Source organism: Solanum dulcamara, chromosome 3 (genome assembly GCF_947179165.1).
Source record: "Solanum dulcamara chromosome 3, daSolDulc1.2, whole genome shotgun sequence".
In the NCBI taxonomy this organism is placed as follows: Eukaryota; Viridiplantae; Streptophyta; class Magnoliopsida; order Solanales; family Solanaceae; genus Solanum; species Solanum dulcamara.
The window spans coordinates 82,204,144-82,222,253 of record NC_077239.1 but is presented as its reverse complement, the minus strand read 5'-3'; the positions used below and the strand labels follow the sequence as shown (position 1 = coordinate 82,222,253).

Here is an 18,110-nt window from a genome sequence, read left to right as displayed (position 1 = left end):
GTAGACATGAAGAACAGGCATGATTGATCTTTTTAATTGCAGTTAGCAACAAGGTCTGTTCATCATGAGGAACTGTATTCGTTAATTTTTATCTAAATTAACAGATGTTTGTGTTTTCTATTCAAACTATCATTAATTACTTATCAAAAAACACATCAATTAATATCTTATGGTGAGAGGTGTACCAAGAGCATTTGTACCAAAAAAGTCACTTTGAAAATAAATGATTTTTAAAAACTTTGACCAAACAGGCTAATATGATTAACCACCAAGGCTTCACCCATCCGCCACACATTAAATAGAAATCAGCAACGTATATAACACGAGAGCATTACCAAATCAAGGTGCATTGATTGACATATTGAGGTCCACAACAAAAAAAAAAATAGAATCTTTCACATTGTACATAACCTATAATTTGGCAAATAAACACTACTTTGGAAGCATTGAAATCTTCATCACATCAAGAACAAATTATTTATCAAGGAAAGGACAGGACATCAAGGAAAAAACACAGAAAGAAAAAGTCTAAACTATGATATAATTGGTTCAATCAACTTTTGCCATCAACACTTGCACAGATCATTTACAGCCTCAAAAGCATGCATCCAAGAGACAGCAACAGCACAGAGCAGCCAAACTGCAAAAAACATATGACCGATTATTAGTCCGACTGGAAATCAGAAATACAGCAAGTTCTAATACAATAAAAAGTGATAAAAAAGATAAAAGGGCTACTGAAACATCTCGGAATCAAGGACTTCAGGACGTTGCTACCAAAACATCTCAGAATCAAGGGTCATTGTCTAATTGGTACACTGACACTGCGTCAACTCATATAAGGTTTGATCAATATGATGATTACGTGATTGCTTTTGCAAGATCAGTGAACTATTTTTCTTACAATGGAAAGGAGCGTCAATATAGGATATTCCACTGGTCTATTAGTTTTAACCACAAGATAGAAACGACTAAGGTGGCAGTGTGGATTTCCTTGCCAAAGTTAGCTCCTGATTTATTTGCTAAGAGATCATTATTGTCTATAGCAGCAGCAGTTGGAAAACCAATAGCTATAGACAAAGCAATACAAGTTACGTCTAAACCGAGTACTGCCCCCTTCTAGTCCTCTACTCAGTCTGAACATGCTATGCAGCAATTTGAGCAGTGTATGGGCACAAATCAGGGCAAAACTTTAATGAGATACATGATATTGCGCAGCAAGTTGAAAAGTCCATTGCATGCTACTGGTGATGAATCAGTAGATACAATGGAAGACGGATAAAATCAAGGGTGTGGATAACAGTAATGACAAGGATTGGAATGTGGTGGCGCGTAAAAAATATTCAAGCATTTGAATTGGCTCTCCTTCTTGTGTTAATGTGCAACACACAAGGGATATTCCATGTGCTCAAGCTTCTGCCCCAAAGGGCATTTCTTGTCCAAATCATTATGATCTACTCTCGGCTAAAACTGGTCAAGAAATTAATCCAAACAGACCTACAATGCTCATATTGAATCCAAAGGCCGCTAAAACATTAAAAGAAAACCATCAAGGTGATTCTAGGCAGCAATTAAGGTCTAGCTCCCCTTGCTTGTATTTTTCCTTTTGATGATTAATTTTTATTATTAATGAAAAAAACCATGTTGCTTGGACTCTTCAAACAAAAATGTCAACGCGCACACACCAAATAAACACACACATGAATAAGTCTCCAGGCAACTTAGTCTACGAATTCCGAGATCATACAAATCTCACCCAAACCAGTTGACAAAATCATATCCATACACACATGGTCAACTGAATCCTAAAAATCTCAAATCATACAAACTGTATTGAATCATAAGAAAGCAACACATATGAATATACAAAATTGAGTATTTTAATTGCATACCATCCTTGCATTAATCCAGTGCTACTAGATGATTGATGATGTTGTTGAGGAGGTGGAGCACCATACTGAGGTGCATACTGGGGAGGGTACCCTTGAGGTGGATAACCTTGTTGAGGGTAACCCTGTTGTGGGTACCCTGGTGGTGGGTATGCATCTTTTGAGTAACCTTCAGGTGGATATCCTAATTACAAATTATCATCAGATCTAATCATCAAAACAACTCAGATTTAAAAATATGAACTTTACCAGAAATCATCAAACAATTCAAATTTAAAAAAAAAAGAAGAAGAAGTTTACCTTGTGGTGGAGGTACACCAACAGGGGCCTGTTGCTGATTGTAGTAACTCATATCTGAATTAATGGAGGAATTGGGTGGATCAACTTTTCAGTTTTTGCTTAGGCACAAAGAAAGATGATGAGGTATCCTAAAGAGGGGATTTTGTTTGGGTTTTATAGAGCAAGTCAAAACTAGGACGCATATTCCAAGAAACTCTCCGGCTCGTTTTACGGGACCGATAAAAGATAACTAATCTCAAAATTAATTTTAAAATAAATTTATATCATATTTAATTGAAATAAATTTAAGAAAAAAGTTTCAAACATTTATCTTGAATTTTGAATAATAAAAAATCTCTCATTTGTTAAATTTTAACTTAGCACATCTATTAAAAAAAATGATTGATATAATAATTTTACCATTTTATCCCTATTAAAAATACTTTATTTCCTAATCAAACGAGTCCTTAGTTTTTTAATTTTATTATGTAATCTTTTCCAATGTTGTTATAGGTACTAGAAAAGTATCCGTGTGTGATGCGCGTAAAGTGTCAGGATATTTTTTTAAAAAAATAAAAATTACTCTCTATTTATTTTTATTTGTCGTAATGACTAGGATTTAGGAGCATCCTTGTAAATAATATTTAATAAATAAAATAATAATTTTACTATATCATTTTTATATATAATTCTTTCATTTTTTTTATTTTTATTTGTTTTGAACTATAAACATTATTAAAGAAATAATAATTAATATGAATATTTTTTTATGATTTTCATATTAATTAATATATAGTATTGTGTCTAAAAAATGATTTAGGAATAAGTAATCAATATTAAACGTAGAATTACAAAAATTAATTGTCTTTTATTCACATATTAAAAAATTATGAGTAATAGTGAAAATCATTTTCTAAAATACTGGATAAGTAAAGTGAACGAAAGGAGTAATAAGTTCAATATTTGAGAAATTAACTATAGTTAATAATAAGGATAAATTAGTAAATAATAAGTGATAAATTATTTCTTGATTGATAAGTAGAAGTGAGCATCTATTTTAGTATAATAGATAAGTAAAAGTGGACAGAGAGAATAATATCTCATTTACTTGATCTATTTTTTTTATCAATTATTAAAATTTTAAATTTATTTGATCATCGTTTATTAGAAAGCCAAAAGGAAATGAAAAACATCTTCTCCATCATAAATTATTGTAAATTTTGTGTTATATATGTGCAATAAAATTTAGAGTGTTTGACATGTCCTTTTATTGTTATGCACTCCCACTCCCAAGAGCTTTGGCAATAAAAGTGTTGATGTTCTCATAATCTAACTATAATTAAGACACTCAAAAAGTACTACATCTTATTGCAAATTAACATTAGAAAATTAGCTTAAAAATATTTAATGTACTCGGTATAAAATAAAGACAAATTTTGTATGAGTAGTAAAATTAGGGCGGGTAAAACTTAATCAGATGACTTAAAATAAAATGGAGCAAATTAACTAATTAAGTGTCGTGGATCATTTAAATGGATGATACTTGGCTTTTCTATTTTTCAAAAAAGTCGGCTATTTAAATTGCTAGTGAAGATGGCATAAATGTGCACATTGATTTTATATCTGGAATATAAATATATTTTTAAAAGATACAAATATATATTTTTTAAAAATGCATAAACAAATAGAATACATGTTTAAAACTACAAATATTAAGAGCAATTTCTTTCTTCTCAAAGGCATAAGAGAAAAAGTTGCCCACTAAATTTAAAGTCCTCAGACAAAGGCAAAAGAAATAGCATTATGAAAAAGAATGGGATATAAAGTAAGTTTTTTTAAAAATCTTATTTCTTTATTTCAAAAAAGGTTTTTGTCCATAAACTGTGCATTTTTAAGTGTGTAATTATACAGATTTACTTACTTTAGCATTCCAACAAAACTCATGACTTCATCAATCACTATAAAAGAATTGTTAAATTATGAAGATTTATTCTCAAAATTTGGCACTATAAATTCAATAAATATAGGCTCAATATTTCATCTATAATCAATGATTTAATGAAAAATATAAATTGCTTCAATTCTCGAATTCTTAGTGTATAAAATCATCGATCAATTTTGAGAGAATTAATAACATAATAAGTCAATTCTAAATAGCAAAAGTTCAATGCGAGACAAATTACAACTTTTCATTTTTTTCTATGAACCTTTTCTCTTATCAAGTAATTTGACGATCAGCAACAAATTCTAAACCTTAATTATTGCACACACAGTTGTTGCGTCCAAACGCACACGCAAGTGTATGCGGTCGTGCAAGTAATAAAGTGACTCTTTTTAAGAGTTGAATGTCGAACTCACAGAGACTTGTCAATTAACTATTTTACTAAACTATCTTAAGTCTAACTATTTATTTAAGTGCGTCTAAAGAGTGTGATTGGTATTTGTACACTAAAAGTTGCAAAAATTAAATAATAAGATTAACTTAACCTAACTAAGAATTCATGCGTCGTATTTCCTCTTGAATTTTTAATTGGTTATCAAATTACTGATTTACGTGATTGATATTATGGTCATGATCTCTCGACCTCTAATTGTCTACCCCAGTTGACCATCTAACTACATCATTGAGCGGGGATCAATGGAATTAATTGTTGGGCATTAAATTTTTATCTTCGTAACCAAGCACGATTCTAGATATATCTCTATCCTAAATACAAATCCATTCGTGTTTTTGTGTAAGAAAAGATGATGTTACTTGTATTATACTTCTATCATTCTATTCTTTTTTTGAGTTCAAGAAAAGACAATATATTTACTCTTATGGTGATCAAGCATCAAAATACTAATTCAAGAATGCAATAGTAATTTAATCGGTAACCAACGTCATTCATAGAATCAATATTCAACAATCATTCATAGCCGCAACCCCAGAATAATGGTTCTTAGCTACTCTTAATAATCACAAATTCAAAGAGAATTGTTTTAATGAAATAAATCTAAGAAAAAAAGCCTAAATGTGGATTATATTTCTAGCCTTCTACTCTGAAAAACATGACTACTACAACTACAAAAGATGAACAATGTTCTATTTTTAGGATTTGAGAAATAACCTCTTTTCCTTCTTGAATTCGAAAACCTTAAAATCTAAAAATTTTCGACGGGGCAACACTGGGGCAACGCCCCACCAAAGCGCCATAGGAGGGCTCTCTGAAGTTGGAGCCCTAGCGTGGCATGCCAAGTAGTACGCTAGCTTTAAATTTCTTAATTTTCATGTCAATTTAATCCCACAAACAAAATACATTATTAAACACAATCCATAAAATTAATACTAAAAAAAGGATAATAAAGAAATTAAATATAAAACGTAATTAAATATATAAATATGTATATTTTTTTTTACCCTCACATCAGCCGGTTATGATGAAAGTAATTTTTTTCCTTTCCTCCTGATCTTTTAATAAATGTTGGTGGATCAAATAATTTAAATTTGACTTCCTTTCCTTGCGGTCTTTTAATAAATGATTTTGAATTTAACCATTGATAAAATATAGTAATATTTTAACTTTAATCAACTAACCAAAACAATACTCTTATCTTTTTAATAATTTTTTTTCTTTTTTTGGGAGCATCGCACGCGGTTACTTCACTTAGTACCTATAACAACATTGGAAAAGATTTCCGTAGCAAAATAAAATTAGGATTTATTGGAATCCTCGTTGTCTCCACTTTGACTCCCCTATAGAATCCCCTCTTCACCGTACAGCCCATTTATCTTTTCTTTGTATCTAAAGCAAAACTCCCTCTACAGTCAGATCCATCCAAATTCCTCCATTAATTCAACTATGAGTTACTACAATCAACAACAACCCCCTGTTGGTGTACCTCCACCACAAGGTAAACTTTTTTTTTCTGAATTTTTTGATGATTTTTGGTAAAGTTCATATTTTTATATGTTGTTTTGATGATTAGATCTGATGGGGTTTTGTTATTTGTAATTAGGATATCCACCTGAAGGCTACCCAAAAGATGCATACCCACCACCAGGGTACCCACAACAGGGTTACCCACCTCAAGGGTACCCTCCCCAGTATGCCCCTCAGTATGGTGCTCCACCCCCTCATCAACAACAACAACAATCTGGGGGCACTGGTTTCATGGAAGGATGGTATGCATCTTAAAGACTCAATTTTTGTATATTTATATGTTCTGGTTTGTTGTGATGCAGTTTACAGTTATTGACTAATTTGTTTAATAAGGTGTGTATTGGTATGATTTTAACAAGCTTTCTTAGGCAAGATCTGTATGATTTCTCGAATTATTAGTTTACTTTGTGATCCGAACCCAAACTAGAAGGGGAATATTGACTCATAGCCAGTACCAAATTGCTCAATTGTTTCAATTTGGTACTGCATTACAAGGTAGATCATCATAAACAGTTTCCTGGAAACTCTCTAAAAGCTTACTAGTTTTGTTATCCAAATATTGCTTTCTTATTCGCTTTGGAAGTTATCCCAGTAGGTTAAAAATCAACTTAACCCTGGCGGTGCTCGATCTAGACTTAACTTGTATTGCTTTGTCTATAACTATTTGTTTTCCAACTGCTGCTGCTATAGACAATAATGACCTCTTTGCAAATAAATCAGGAGATTAGTTCGGTAAAGAAATCGACACTGCTGCCTTAGTCGTTTCTTCCTTGTGGTAAAAACCAATAGATCATGGGAATGTCCTTTATTGATGCTCCTTTCCATTGTAAGCAAAATAGTTCACTGATCTAGCAAAAGAAATCACATAATCATCATATTGATCAAACCTTAAGTTGTTGCAGTGCCAGTGAACTAATTAGACAATGACCCTTGATTCTGAGATGCTTCAGCAGCAACGTCCTTTAAGTTCCTCAAATCTAGCGCACTTGAATAGAGTTTCTCAGTTTCTTGATGCAATCCTTCCTCGATAGTAAACACTTCTCTTTCCTCCATTGTAAACTTAAAAGTGTAGTTTCACCATGAATATATTTGATTGGTTTTAGTTGAGTTTTTGTCATATTTTGGGCAGTTTGTTTCGGATTTAGTAACACAGAATATGATGTTTATGGAAGTAGGGTTTAACTCTCCCACAGCCATAGGCTGGGGAGAGATGGACGTGGCCATGGCTGCCCTAAATTTCCATTAGAGTCTAGGAGAGAACAGAGAGCGGCGTAGTTTTTTTTTTTTCTGATCTGTCCTGGTTTAATCACTAACAAGACAATCTGTTTATGATGTTCAATCAATCAATAAATCAACTACGGCTACGAACCCAAACTAGATGGGGACCTTATCATTTGTATCCATCCCACTATAATATTCAGATCCAAGGTCATTACATTTAAATGTGTTACATTGATCTTATGGTGTATCACACTCTTCCTTCATTCGGACTTTAGAGTGGTATGTGGAGTTATATAAGTTTTCTGTTAAATTGGTATATATTTCTTTTGTATGTGCAAGTTTAGTGGTGGTCTTTCACATTTCAACAGTTCAGTTTTGTGATTTTCTGTTAAAGTGGTTCCCTTTTTTCTTTTAGCTCTCTTCATTGTATTTAAACTTGCTGTATTTCTAATTGCCAGTGGGGACTAATAATTGGTTGAGTTTTCTTTGCAGTTTGGCTGCTCTGTGCTGTTGCTGTCTCTTGGATGCATGCTTTTGATGCTGTAAATGACCTGTCCAAGCTTTGGTGGCAAAGAGTTGATTGAACCAATTATATTATAGTCTAGACTTTTTCTTTCTGTGTTTTGTCCTTGATGTCCTGTCCTGTCCTTGATAAAAAAAATTGATTCTAAGTATGATGATGCACCTTTGATGTGGTGAAGAATTTAAGTGTCTATTTGCCAAATTATACATTATGTGCGATGCGAGTGATTCTATTTTTTATGATTTGGACCTCTATATGTGGATGCACCTTCATTTGTTTAAGAATTTAAAGCTTGAAGTGTCTATAAACCAAGCTCTTGGGTTATATACGCTGCTGATTTCTATTAAATGCGTGGCGAATACAACTTTTGGGTTGAGCCCCGTTGGCTAATCATTGAAATTGGCTTGTTGGATGCTCGAAAGTATAACCAATTGAGTGGTGAAATGAGTTCATTGGAAGGGAATTTGGGCATTTGTTCACCCTTATTGAAAGGTCCTTTTAAGATGAAGGTGCCAAAGCCTTTATTTCTTGATCCTTAACCAAATAGGTGGTCAAAATCTAGGAGATGACACTTCAAGAAGCAATAGCAATAGGTTCTTGCACCATAGATTCTCTGAGATTGTTGCAGAGTCTGCGTGTATATATATATAAAGGAGTGTTTTTGGTCAAGCAATACTTAAAGACCAGCCCCAAAATAGGTGCATTTGTGTAAACGGCCCTTGAGATTTTCTTCAGCAGACAACCCATTAAGGTTGTTGGGTTGGGCCCTGAATTAGACTTGGTCCTTAGAATCTACAAAAAAATTCTAAAAGTTTCAAGACACAAGTTCCCTTTGTTTATTAGCTTTGGTGCTTTTGCTCTTTGCTTCCAGCTCGTTAACTTAAACTGCATGAAAGCTCTCGTTCGAATTTTATGTGATGTGATTGAATATTCTCTACAATATCTTGGAATAACATGTTATTTGATCGAGTAATAGACCAACAAGGCTTGATAATCGCACGCTAGGAGAGTTTGAATGGAAAATTGAATAATTTCATTCTACATAATAGTCCAAATTTGCATGCCCCTTTTAACATACAAGTACGCTTTAAATTAATGATGATTTATTAGAAAACAAAACAATTCAAGAAATTGAATAAGTAAAATATTTTTAGTGACCTCTTTATGTAAATAATCTTGTCGTTACCTTGGTGTCTATATGTATTTGAAGTAAACATGATGATTTGTAAAAGAGGAATCTCAACCTAAAAGTTCTGTGTACTTTAATTTTTAATTCTTTACTCACAAAACTTAACATTGTACTTTTTAGTTCTTTTCTTCACTTTTTTTTGTGTTGTCTTGTGTACTACTAAGAATTCTCTCTCTTAATTCAAACTAGTTTTTCTATATAATAATACTAAGAACAATATTCTTTGGGTTTAAAATGAAAATGGGAAGTTTGGTCATTTTTTCTCTCTATAAAAATAAATATATTAATTAGAAAAATGTTCAAATTTACCTCTCTATTTTGCTTGAAATTTATTAAGATCACCTTTCATTATGATTTTGCATCAGTGGCGAAGACAAAAATTTTACACAACAACTTGATATACGATGAATTTCACGTTTCAAAATACTTCGGAATTAGTGATTCAAAATTTACCTCCCTAATTTTTTTATTTTTTTAAAAAATAATTACCCTTTGTCCGAGGGAAGAGGGCAAGATGAACTAAAGAAGGAGACATAAGAAAATTGTCAGAAATAATTCATTATTTCCAAAACAAAAAGTTTCATTGATCAAACAAGAATTAAGCCAAAATTGAGGGTGTCCAATCTATACGTACCACAGCCAAACACAATCAACCAAACAAGAGATCAATTAAGGCCAAAAATAAAGTGGAGTGTTGGCAGAAGGCATTATCAGAAATATAGGGGTAAAGTTGGAAGTAAAAATTATTTCTAATTTCATATATGTTTGAATACTTTTGGAAAACAAACAAATATATGTAATATAATGTTGGAGCTAAACATAATTAACAAACAAAGAACCTACGTGGCACTTGTTAAATTTCTTTTAACGAATCTCATAACTCATAAGTAAGCAATGTTATGACTTGTCATAAAAGAGACAATCATATTTAAAATCAATAGCAAAGAGAATTTAAACAAAAAACTACAATAAATATTATTTTGGATCATGAAAAAGTTAATCGATCTTGTGACACAATAGAGCCAATAATAAACTTTGAGCACCCACAAACAATCACTGCATCAATAGACTACTTATTAATTGGGTGCTAACTATTTAATTTTATAGAATTTTTTTAAATTTCTATACAAATATACATAATTTGATACGAGATCAATAGGTGTTCGAGCACCCTAAAGGTTCAACATGAGTCCACCCCTGCATATATAATGAATATTCACAAAAAGATCAAGACATCAACAATTATCTTTCTCAAAACAATATGTTGTCTAATGTTCTTGCGTGATCATATGTATCACACAATTTTTACGTTCGAAAAATCGCTACTAACAACGCTTGAAAAATATTTATGAGAAAAGAATCAAAAAAATATATACAAATTTATACTAACAAACATTTTTTGTCAGTAAAATTCCATTTCATCGTATTTTATTTATCATCACAATCAAAATTCTATTTGTTGGAGATTATATATATATATATATATGTTTGATTGATGTTTCGTGGGGATATTGAGGTGCATGTGATGAGGTATTGTGTACATCGAAGCTGACAAAAACTCACAGATGGACACTTAAAATGAGTCACAAGATACCCATTCTTCATTCTTCAATCTTCATCATATATACAACCACCCATCCCTCTTACATTCTGCCTATATAGAAGGTAGGAAACTAGGAGTTAATCCATTCACTAATTATAATAAGCTCTGACATATTATGTCACATAATCAATAAAAAACAAAAGAAATTAACTATAAACTTCATCGTCAATTTGCTCGTAACTAATATAATTTTATAATTATTAATGTAACGTCGCTAGTTTAAATATAATTTTTCGAAGAAGTGGAATCCGCAATTGATTCGTCAGTCGTGATTGGAGGCGTCTCCATTGATTAAACGTTTTCATGGAAATTTAAGTTAATAATTAATATTATAATAATATACAGTAATTGTTATTGAATTTATGTAAATTTATATGTGACTAAACATCTAGATCGGCCTATGAATTTGAGGTTTGAAATAATGAATGTGAATAAATGTGTCTCATCGACTTGGGTAAAATTTTGATGTGATGTTTTCTCGTTCAATGAATTTTTCAACTATTATTTTATAAAGTTTACAATAATCTATATATTATATTAGTTAATCAAACTAATGTGTTCGCTTTCTTATAGTACATATACTTTATCAAAATAATTACGGAAATGGGACAACAAAGTGTATTATAAAGCATGAGATTAAAAAAAATTATATAAGAAGTTAAGAACCCCAGTGAATTGGATAATCAACGTCAAACAATAGGACAAGAAATATAATCTTTAGTTAGAGATCAATAAATTCGAAAGTAAGGAAAAGGGACTCATAATATATATATATATAGGAGTTGGGGTGATTAATGATTCTTCATTTTTAATTAAAATTTTTTGATTTAAAGAATGAAATTACCTTTATTAAAGTAACACTTTACACCAAATATAAATTAAACTTTAATATAGATATCAAACATCATATTTCAGACTCTAAATTCTATACACAAAATAAATAATTTATAATTTTGGGACTAGATGATAATTGCAAAAGAACAAAACATGGGACCTACCAACTTTGTAGCTCTTTCACAGTCAAAATTTCAAGTGTCACCCGTGATTCTCATTTGTTTCTTGTGATTATGTGAAAGTGTATTTTATTTTATTTTAATTATGTGAAATAATTTTTCAAATAGATGTTGATCACAACAAATAACATGTTTTAGAAAGATTAATTTTTTTTATTTCATCGAAAATATGCTCTAAAAAAGTGCAAGTAAATGATGGAGTAATCAAATAAAATAAACTTGGATGTGAAACACAACAAATAATTTTAGATTTTCCTTATTTTTTTGAAAAATATTGACAGAGAAAATGAAAGGACAAAGTAATGGATGGTGTAACAAAGGACACATTTTTGAGAAGCCCTAATGAATAATCCAATTTTTTTTAAAATATACAAAAAAATATGTTTTTTAATTATTTTTTTTTAAAAAAAGGAGATAAAATTACTAGGCTTTGGGAATTCGGGGGGGGGGGGGGGGAGGGGGGATTATCTGTCAGATGGAGTTATCTATTGGACCATGTTGTTTGATTGTCTCATCATTTTTTTCACAGCTTGGTGTCTTTTTTTGTTCAAACAACCACAACATTCTTAGATTCCATTCATCGTTCCTCTTTCATTTCAAATTTTACCTTATAAAAATATATTTTCCAATTGTATTCTTCTTTTTCTTTGGTTGGTTTATATTTGGTGTCTGATTTCCGCTTTAGAATTCTGACTATATTAAAGTCGCGTCGTATAAGATTCATCATAGAATAAATTTAGCATTTATTTCGAAGTTCTAAATTTAGAATTGTGTCACATAAGATTCATTCTAAGGAAATACGGTATTTTAGGATTCCGAATTTGAATTTACGTCATCTTATAAAGCTCATTATGAAAAGACCTTGATACCTGCTATAGAATACCGACTTACAAAAGAAAGCGCTAATTTTTTTCAATCTCAAAACTTAAATCGGAAACCTTTGATTCAGGTCGGGAGATCTTTCTTCATCTCATAAGTATTTGTGGTCCCACTATATTCATTGTGCTTTCTAAACTATCCACAATCCAATGAGTTTCTATGTTTTCATTCCTCTTAAGTCACTGTGCTTACTTCTTTACACTATTTATGTGACTTTTACAACAAATTGCACCATTATTTAAAACATATATATTTCTGGCTAGTAAATTATATTATATATACAAATGGTGTATTAAATTTATCTTTGGATTTAAGTTATATCACTGATAGCATAAAGATTTTCTTACATTTTTAAATATAGTAGAACTTGTGATAGCAAGACATGCACCATTATTACCGAATACCCAAATAGTACTTATTATAGTATAATAATAAGTAAAAATGATTTAGTGGATATAACTTTCATTCTTATTTTATGCGGTCAACAACAACATATTCAGTGTATGTAATCTCACAAATTCGGAGAGGGTAGTGTGTACACTGCCTTAACATTCTAATAGTAGATATATAACTTACATTCTTATTTTATACGGTCAACAACAACATATTCAATAGGATGTGGAGAGGATATATATTGTATAAACGATCTTAACACTCTAATAGTAGATATAACTTACCTTATTTTATACGGTCAACAACAACATATCAAATTGGGTCTAGAAAGGATAGTATTTACGCGGCCTTAACACTCTAATATATAGTAGATATAACTTACATTCTTATTTTATAGGGTCAATAACATATCCAATAGAGCCTAAAGAGGATAGTATGTACACGACCTTAATATTAACTCTAACATTAGATATAACTTACATTCTTATTATACGGTCAACAATATATCTAGTGGGATCTGGAGAGCATTTTATGTATGCGGTCTTAACACTATAATAATAGATATAATTTACATTCTTATTTATACTGCCAACGATAGATCTAGTGGGATCTGGTGAGCGTAGTATGCACGCGGTCCTAACGCTAGGGAAAATGGATTTGTCAAGAAATGATATTGAAGGGGTACAAATGTTACACGGTCAATAATATATTCAGTGAGGTGTAAAGAGAGTAGTGTTTACGCGACCTTAGTCTTTGTGAAGGTGGAAATACTGGTCCAACTCTTAGTCTCCCCAATCCTTACCCTACTCTCAATCCACTCACTCTCTCTTTCCAAAAATCCAAATATAGGTGGGGTGAGGGGGGTACTAGAAACCAAAAAGGAAAGAGGAAAAAAAAACTTTTCTTCATCACCCCTTTAACTCACAAGGACCACCATAAAATTCACAAGTCCACTAAACTACCACTCTTAGTTTGATTTATCTGTCTACTATCTCTCTTGTGAGTACAGTTACCTCATTTTCCTTTCCACCTTGTACACATGAATATCTAACAATAATCCCAAACTCAACATTCATCCAATGAAACTTGTACTCCATTTCCTAAAATCCACATCCTTTTCCCCTTTCCATTCCCTTCTCTAACTATTCTGAAAAAAACAACAAAATTTGTTTGCTTCTCTTGTTGTAGGAACTAAAAAAACCATCATAAAAATGAGATCTTTTAGTCCTTTTTTAGTTCTAATACTTCATGTTGGCTTATTGTATGGATCTTTATTAGCTGATGATACTACTATGCAACTTAATGACGATGTTTTAGGCCTCATTGTGTTCAAATCAACTCTTCTTGATCCTTACTCAAAACTCTTATCATGGAATGAAGATGATAACTCTCCTTGTGCATGGGAGTTCATCAAATGCAATCCAATGAATGGTAGAGTCACTGAGCTCAACTTAAATGGCTTGAGTTTATCAGGAAAGATTGGTAGGGGGCTCGAGAAGTTGCAATCTTTAAAGGTGCTATCTATGTCAAACAACAACTTCACTGGTGCAATTAGCCCTGAGTTAGCCTTGCTGACAAATCTTGAAAATCTCAACTTCAGTCATAATGGCTTATCAGGGAATATCCCTGGATCTTTTTCGAATATGACATCTTTACAGTTTCTTGATCTGTCTGAGAATTCGTTATCTGGACCTGTCTCTGATATCATGTTTGATAACTGTGGTGATTCGCTACGTTATCTTTCTCTATCTGGGAATTTTCTTGAAGGTGCATTTCCTAAAACAGTTTCAAAATGCACTAGTTTGAATCATCTCAATCTTTCAAGAAACCATTTTTCTGGTGACCCGGGATTTTCCGGTGGAATCTGGGGATTGACAAGGCTTAGAACATTAGATCTTTCACATAATGATCTCTCTGGATTAGTACCAATTGGTGTTTCAGTTTTACATCAGTTGAAAGAGTTTTTGTTGCAAGGGAATCATTTCAGTGGGGATTTACCAGCTGATATTGGATTTTGTCCACATTTGAATAGATTAGATTTGAGTAATAATCAGTTCACAGGACAAATTCCAATGTCACTTCAAAAGGTGAATGTTCTTTCTTTTCTCAGTTTATCAAACAATTTGATAAATGGAGATTTCCCTCAATGGATAAGTAACATGAGCAGCTTGGAATACTTGGATTTTTCAGGCAATAGTTTACAAGGGGCATTGCCTGATTCAATAGGGAATTTGAAAATGTTGAAGTACTTGAGTTTATCTGGAAATAAATTGAGTGGGAACATTCCAAATTCTATGGTTTATTGTTCTAGTTTATCTACTATTCGGATAAAAGAAAATGCATTGACTGGTAGCATTCCTGAAGGATTGTTTGGTATAGGATTGGAAGAAGCAGATTTTTCAAGAAATGAGTTAACTGGTTCAATCCCTCCTGGTTCTGGTAAATTCTTTGAATCACTTCAAATTCTTGATCTATCAGGAAACAATCTTACTGGGAATATTCCAGCTGAAGTGGGACTTTTCTCCAAGTTGAGATACTTGAATCTTTCTTGGAACAATTTTCAATCAAGATTGCCTCCTGAAGTTGGATACTTTCAGAATCTAACGGTGTTGGATCTTCGACACAGTGCTTTAGTTGGATCAATTCCAGGTGATATATGTGATTCTGGTAGCTTGGGAATTCTTCAACTTGATGGAAATTCATTCACTGGACCTATTCCTGATGAGATTGGAAATTGTTCATCCCTCTACTTATTGTAAGTATATTTATCCCGATTTATCTCATTATAGTATAGTCAAGACATCTCTATAACAGTTATTTCACTATAACAACTGTGTTTTCTGTGGACTTCCATGTTATGATATATTATATGTTATCTACTACATCATGTCACTATAGCAGCCAAAAAAATATCTGAACAAACAATGTTGTTATGGAGAGGTAGAAAGGGATATGTGTATTTAAAAATGTGGTTCTGTATCACTTTTGCTTTGTTTATTTTCCCTATAGTTCTTGAATTGAATGTAAAATTTGTTAAATGCAGGAGTTTGTCACATAATAATTTAAGTGGCTCAATACCAAGGTCCCTTTCAATGTTGAAGAAGCTCAAGATTTTGAAGCTGGAGTATAATCAATTGAGTGGTGAAATACCACAAGAACTTAGCAAGTTAGAAAATCTTCTGGCTGTTAATATATCCTACAACAGGCTCGTTGGACGCCTTCCAATGAGTAGTATATTCCAGAATTTAGATCAGAGTTCATTGGAAGGGAATTTGGGCATTTGTTCACCTTTATTGAAAGGTCCTTGTAAAATGAATGTGCCAAAGCCTTTGGTTCTTGATCCTTATGCTTATGGAAACCAGATGGGAGGTCAAAACCGGGACGATGGAACTTCAAGAAGCAATAGCAAAAGTTTCAAGCACCATAGGTTCCTCAGTGTTTCATCCATTGTTGCTATATCTGCTGCAGCTGTAATCGCGGTTGGAGTAATGATAATAACCTTACTAAATGCTTCTGTTCGAAGGAGGATCACATTCGTTGACAACGCCTTGGAAAGTATGTGCTCAAGTTCTTCTAAATCAGGGAGCCTAGCCACTGGAAAGCTTGTGTTATTGGACACCAAATCATCCCCGGATTGGGCTAATAGCAGTCTTGAATCAATCCTAAACAAGGCATCTCAAATCGGTGAAGGTGTCTTCGGGACTGTTTACAAGGCTCCATTGGGAGGGGAAGGAAGAATAGTAGCAATCAAGAAGCTTGTAACATCAAAGATCCTCCAATATCCTGAGGACTTTGATAGAGAAGTTAGAGTTTTAGCAAAAGCAAGGCACCAAAATCTAATATCCTTAAGAGGGTATTACTGGACTCCTCAGCTGCAGCTTCTAGTATCAGATTATGCACCAGAAGGAAGTCTACAAGCCATACTACACGAAAGGCCTTCATCTTTGTCTTCCCCTCTCCTGTCTTGGTCCACTCGATTTAAGATTGTGCTCGGAACAGCCAAAGGACTAGCACATTTGCACCACGCGTTTAGGCCAGCAATCATACACTACAACATAAAGCCTAGCAACATCCTCCTTGATGAAAACTTCAACCCAAAAATATCAGATTTTGGGCTGGCAAGGCTAGTGACAAAGCTCGATAAGCACATGATAAGCAACAGGTTTCAAAGTGCACTAGGCTATGTAGCACCTGAATTGGCATGCCAGAGCTTAAGGGTGAACGAAAAGTGTGACGTTTATGGTTTTGGGATGTTGATTCTTGAAATTGTCACAGGGAGAAGGCCAGTTGAGTATGGAGAGGACAATGTGTTGATACTCAATGATCATGTGAGAGTGCTACTTGAGCAAGGCAACGTGTTGGAATGTGTTGATCCAAGCATGGATACTTATCCTGAAGAGGAAGTTTTGCCTGTTTTGAAGTTGGCATTGGTGTGCACTTCTCAAATACCATCAAGTAGGCCTTCAATGGCTGAAGTGGTTCAAATCTTGCAGGTCATCAAAACACCTGTTCCTCAAAGAATGGAAACATACTAAAACATGTCACAAACTTGATGAATTTCCCTTTCTCTTTGACTTTCTATTATCCTATTGTTATTATGTAAACCTCCTACTTTGATGTTTTTGGACTAGATAGTGATAGAGAGAGTTTGGCACTTCTCTGTCATTTGATGAAATATATGGGAGGTTGGTTCAATGATTTCAATCTTGTTTGTTGTTCTTTTATGCATTCTCACTTCATTTATTTTTTGGAAGTAAATTTAGTGGTATATACTCATGAGAACTGTGTGAAAGTATATACAAGATTACAAGTAGATGGTTACTTCTGTATGTGGTTGTTGGTAATGCAGAGTCAGAAATTTCACTTAGGGATTCATAATATAAAGTACACACATGGAAGAGACAATAGAACTCAACACCTACTATATATATATAGAAATAATTTTAACTTTATATATAATTTTCTGACAAGATCTGGATGAACCCCTTGCGTCCCTAGCTTCGCCCCCCAACAGAAATCACTTTATAGTATATTGAGAGTCAATAGAACTCAACGCCTAATATATATATATATATATAGAAATAACTTTAATCTTATATATAATTTTCTGACAAAATTTGAATAAACCCCTTGCGTCCTTGCTCCACCCCACAATAGAAATCACTTTATAATATATTGGGTGAAATCTCTGTTTGAAC

The 18,110-nt window shown here is 32.6% G+C and overlaps 3 protein-coding genes across 3 annotated transcripts; 2 read left to right on the top strand and 1 right to left on the bottom strand.

Annotated features, from left to right (window-relative positions):
• Window positions 1–331: 331 nt before the first annotated feature.
• On the bottom strand, window positions 332–2,353 carry LOC129883390 (cysteine-rich and transmembrane domain-containing protein WIH2-like). Its single transcript, XM_055958052.1, has 3 exons — window positions 2,190–2,353; window positions 1,893–2,073; window positions 332–640 (listed from the first exon to the last, which is right to left on the bottom strand). The coding sequence occupies exons 1-3, from the start codon at window positions 2,239–2,241 to the stop codon at window positions 595–597; spliced, it is 279 nt and encodes a 92-aa protein (XP_055814027.1). The 5' UTR covers window positions 2,242–2,353; the 3' UTR covers window positions 332–594.
• A 3,488-nt stretch (window positions 2,354–5,841) lies between these two features.
• Window positions 5,842–8,159, top strand: LOC129883389 (cysteine-rich and transmembrane domain-containing protein WIH2-like). Its single transcript, XM_055958051.1, has 3 exons — window positions 5,842–6,062; window positions 6,168–6,333; window positions 7,805–8,159. Exons 1-3 carry the CDS (start codon window positions 6,011–6,013, stop codon window positions 7,848–7,850), a joined length of 264 nt encoding a protein of 87 aa, XP_055814026.1. The 5' UTR covers window positions 5,842–6,010; the 3' UTR covers window positions 7,851–8,159.
• Window positions 8,160–13,781: 5,622 nt separating this feature from the next.
• On the top strand, window positions 13,782–17,616 carry LOC129883388 (probably inactive leucine-rich repeat receptor-like protein kinase At3g28040). The gene is made up of 2 exons (XM_055958050.1): window positions 13,782–15,667; window positions 15,956–17,616. Exons 1-2 carry the CDS (start codon window positions 14,124–14,126, stop codon window positions 17,445–17,447), a joined length of 3,036 nt encoding a protein of 1,011 aa, XP_055814025.1. The 5' UTR covers window positions 13,782–14,123; the 3' UTR covers window positions 17,448–17,616.
• The last annotated feature ends 494 nt before the right edge of the window (window positions 17,617–18,110 follow it).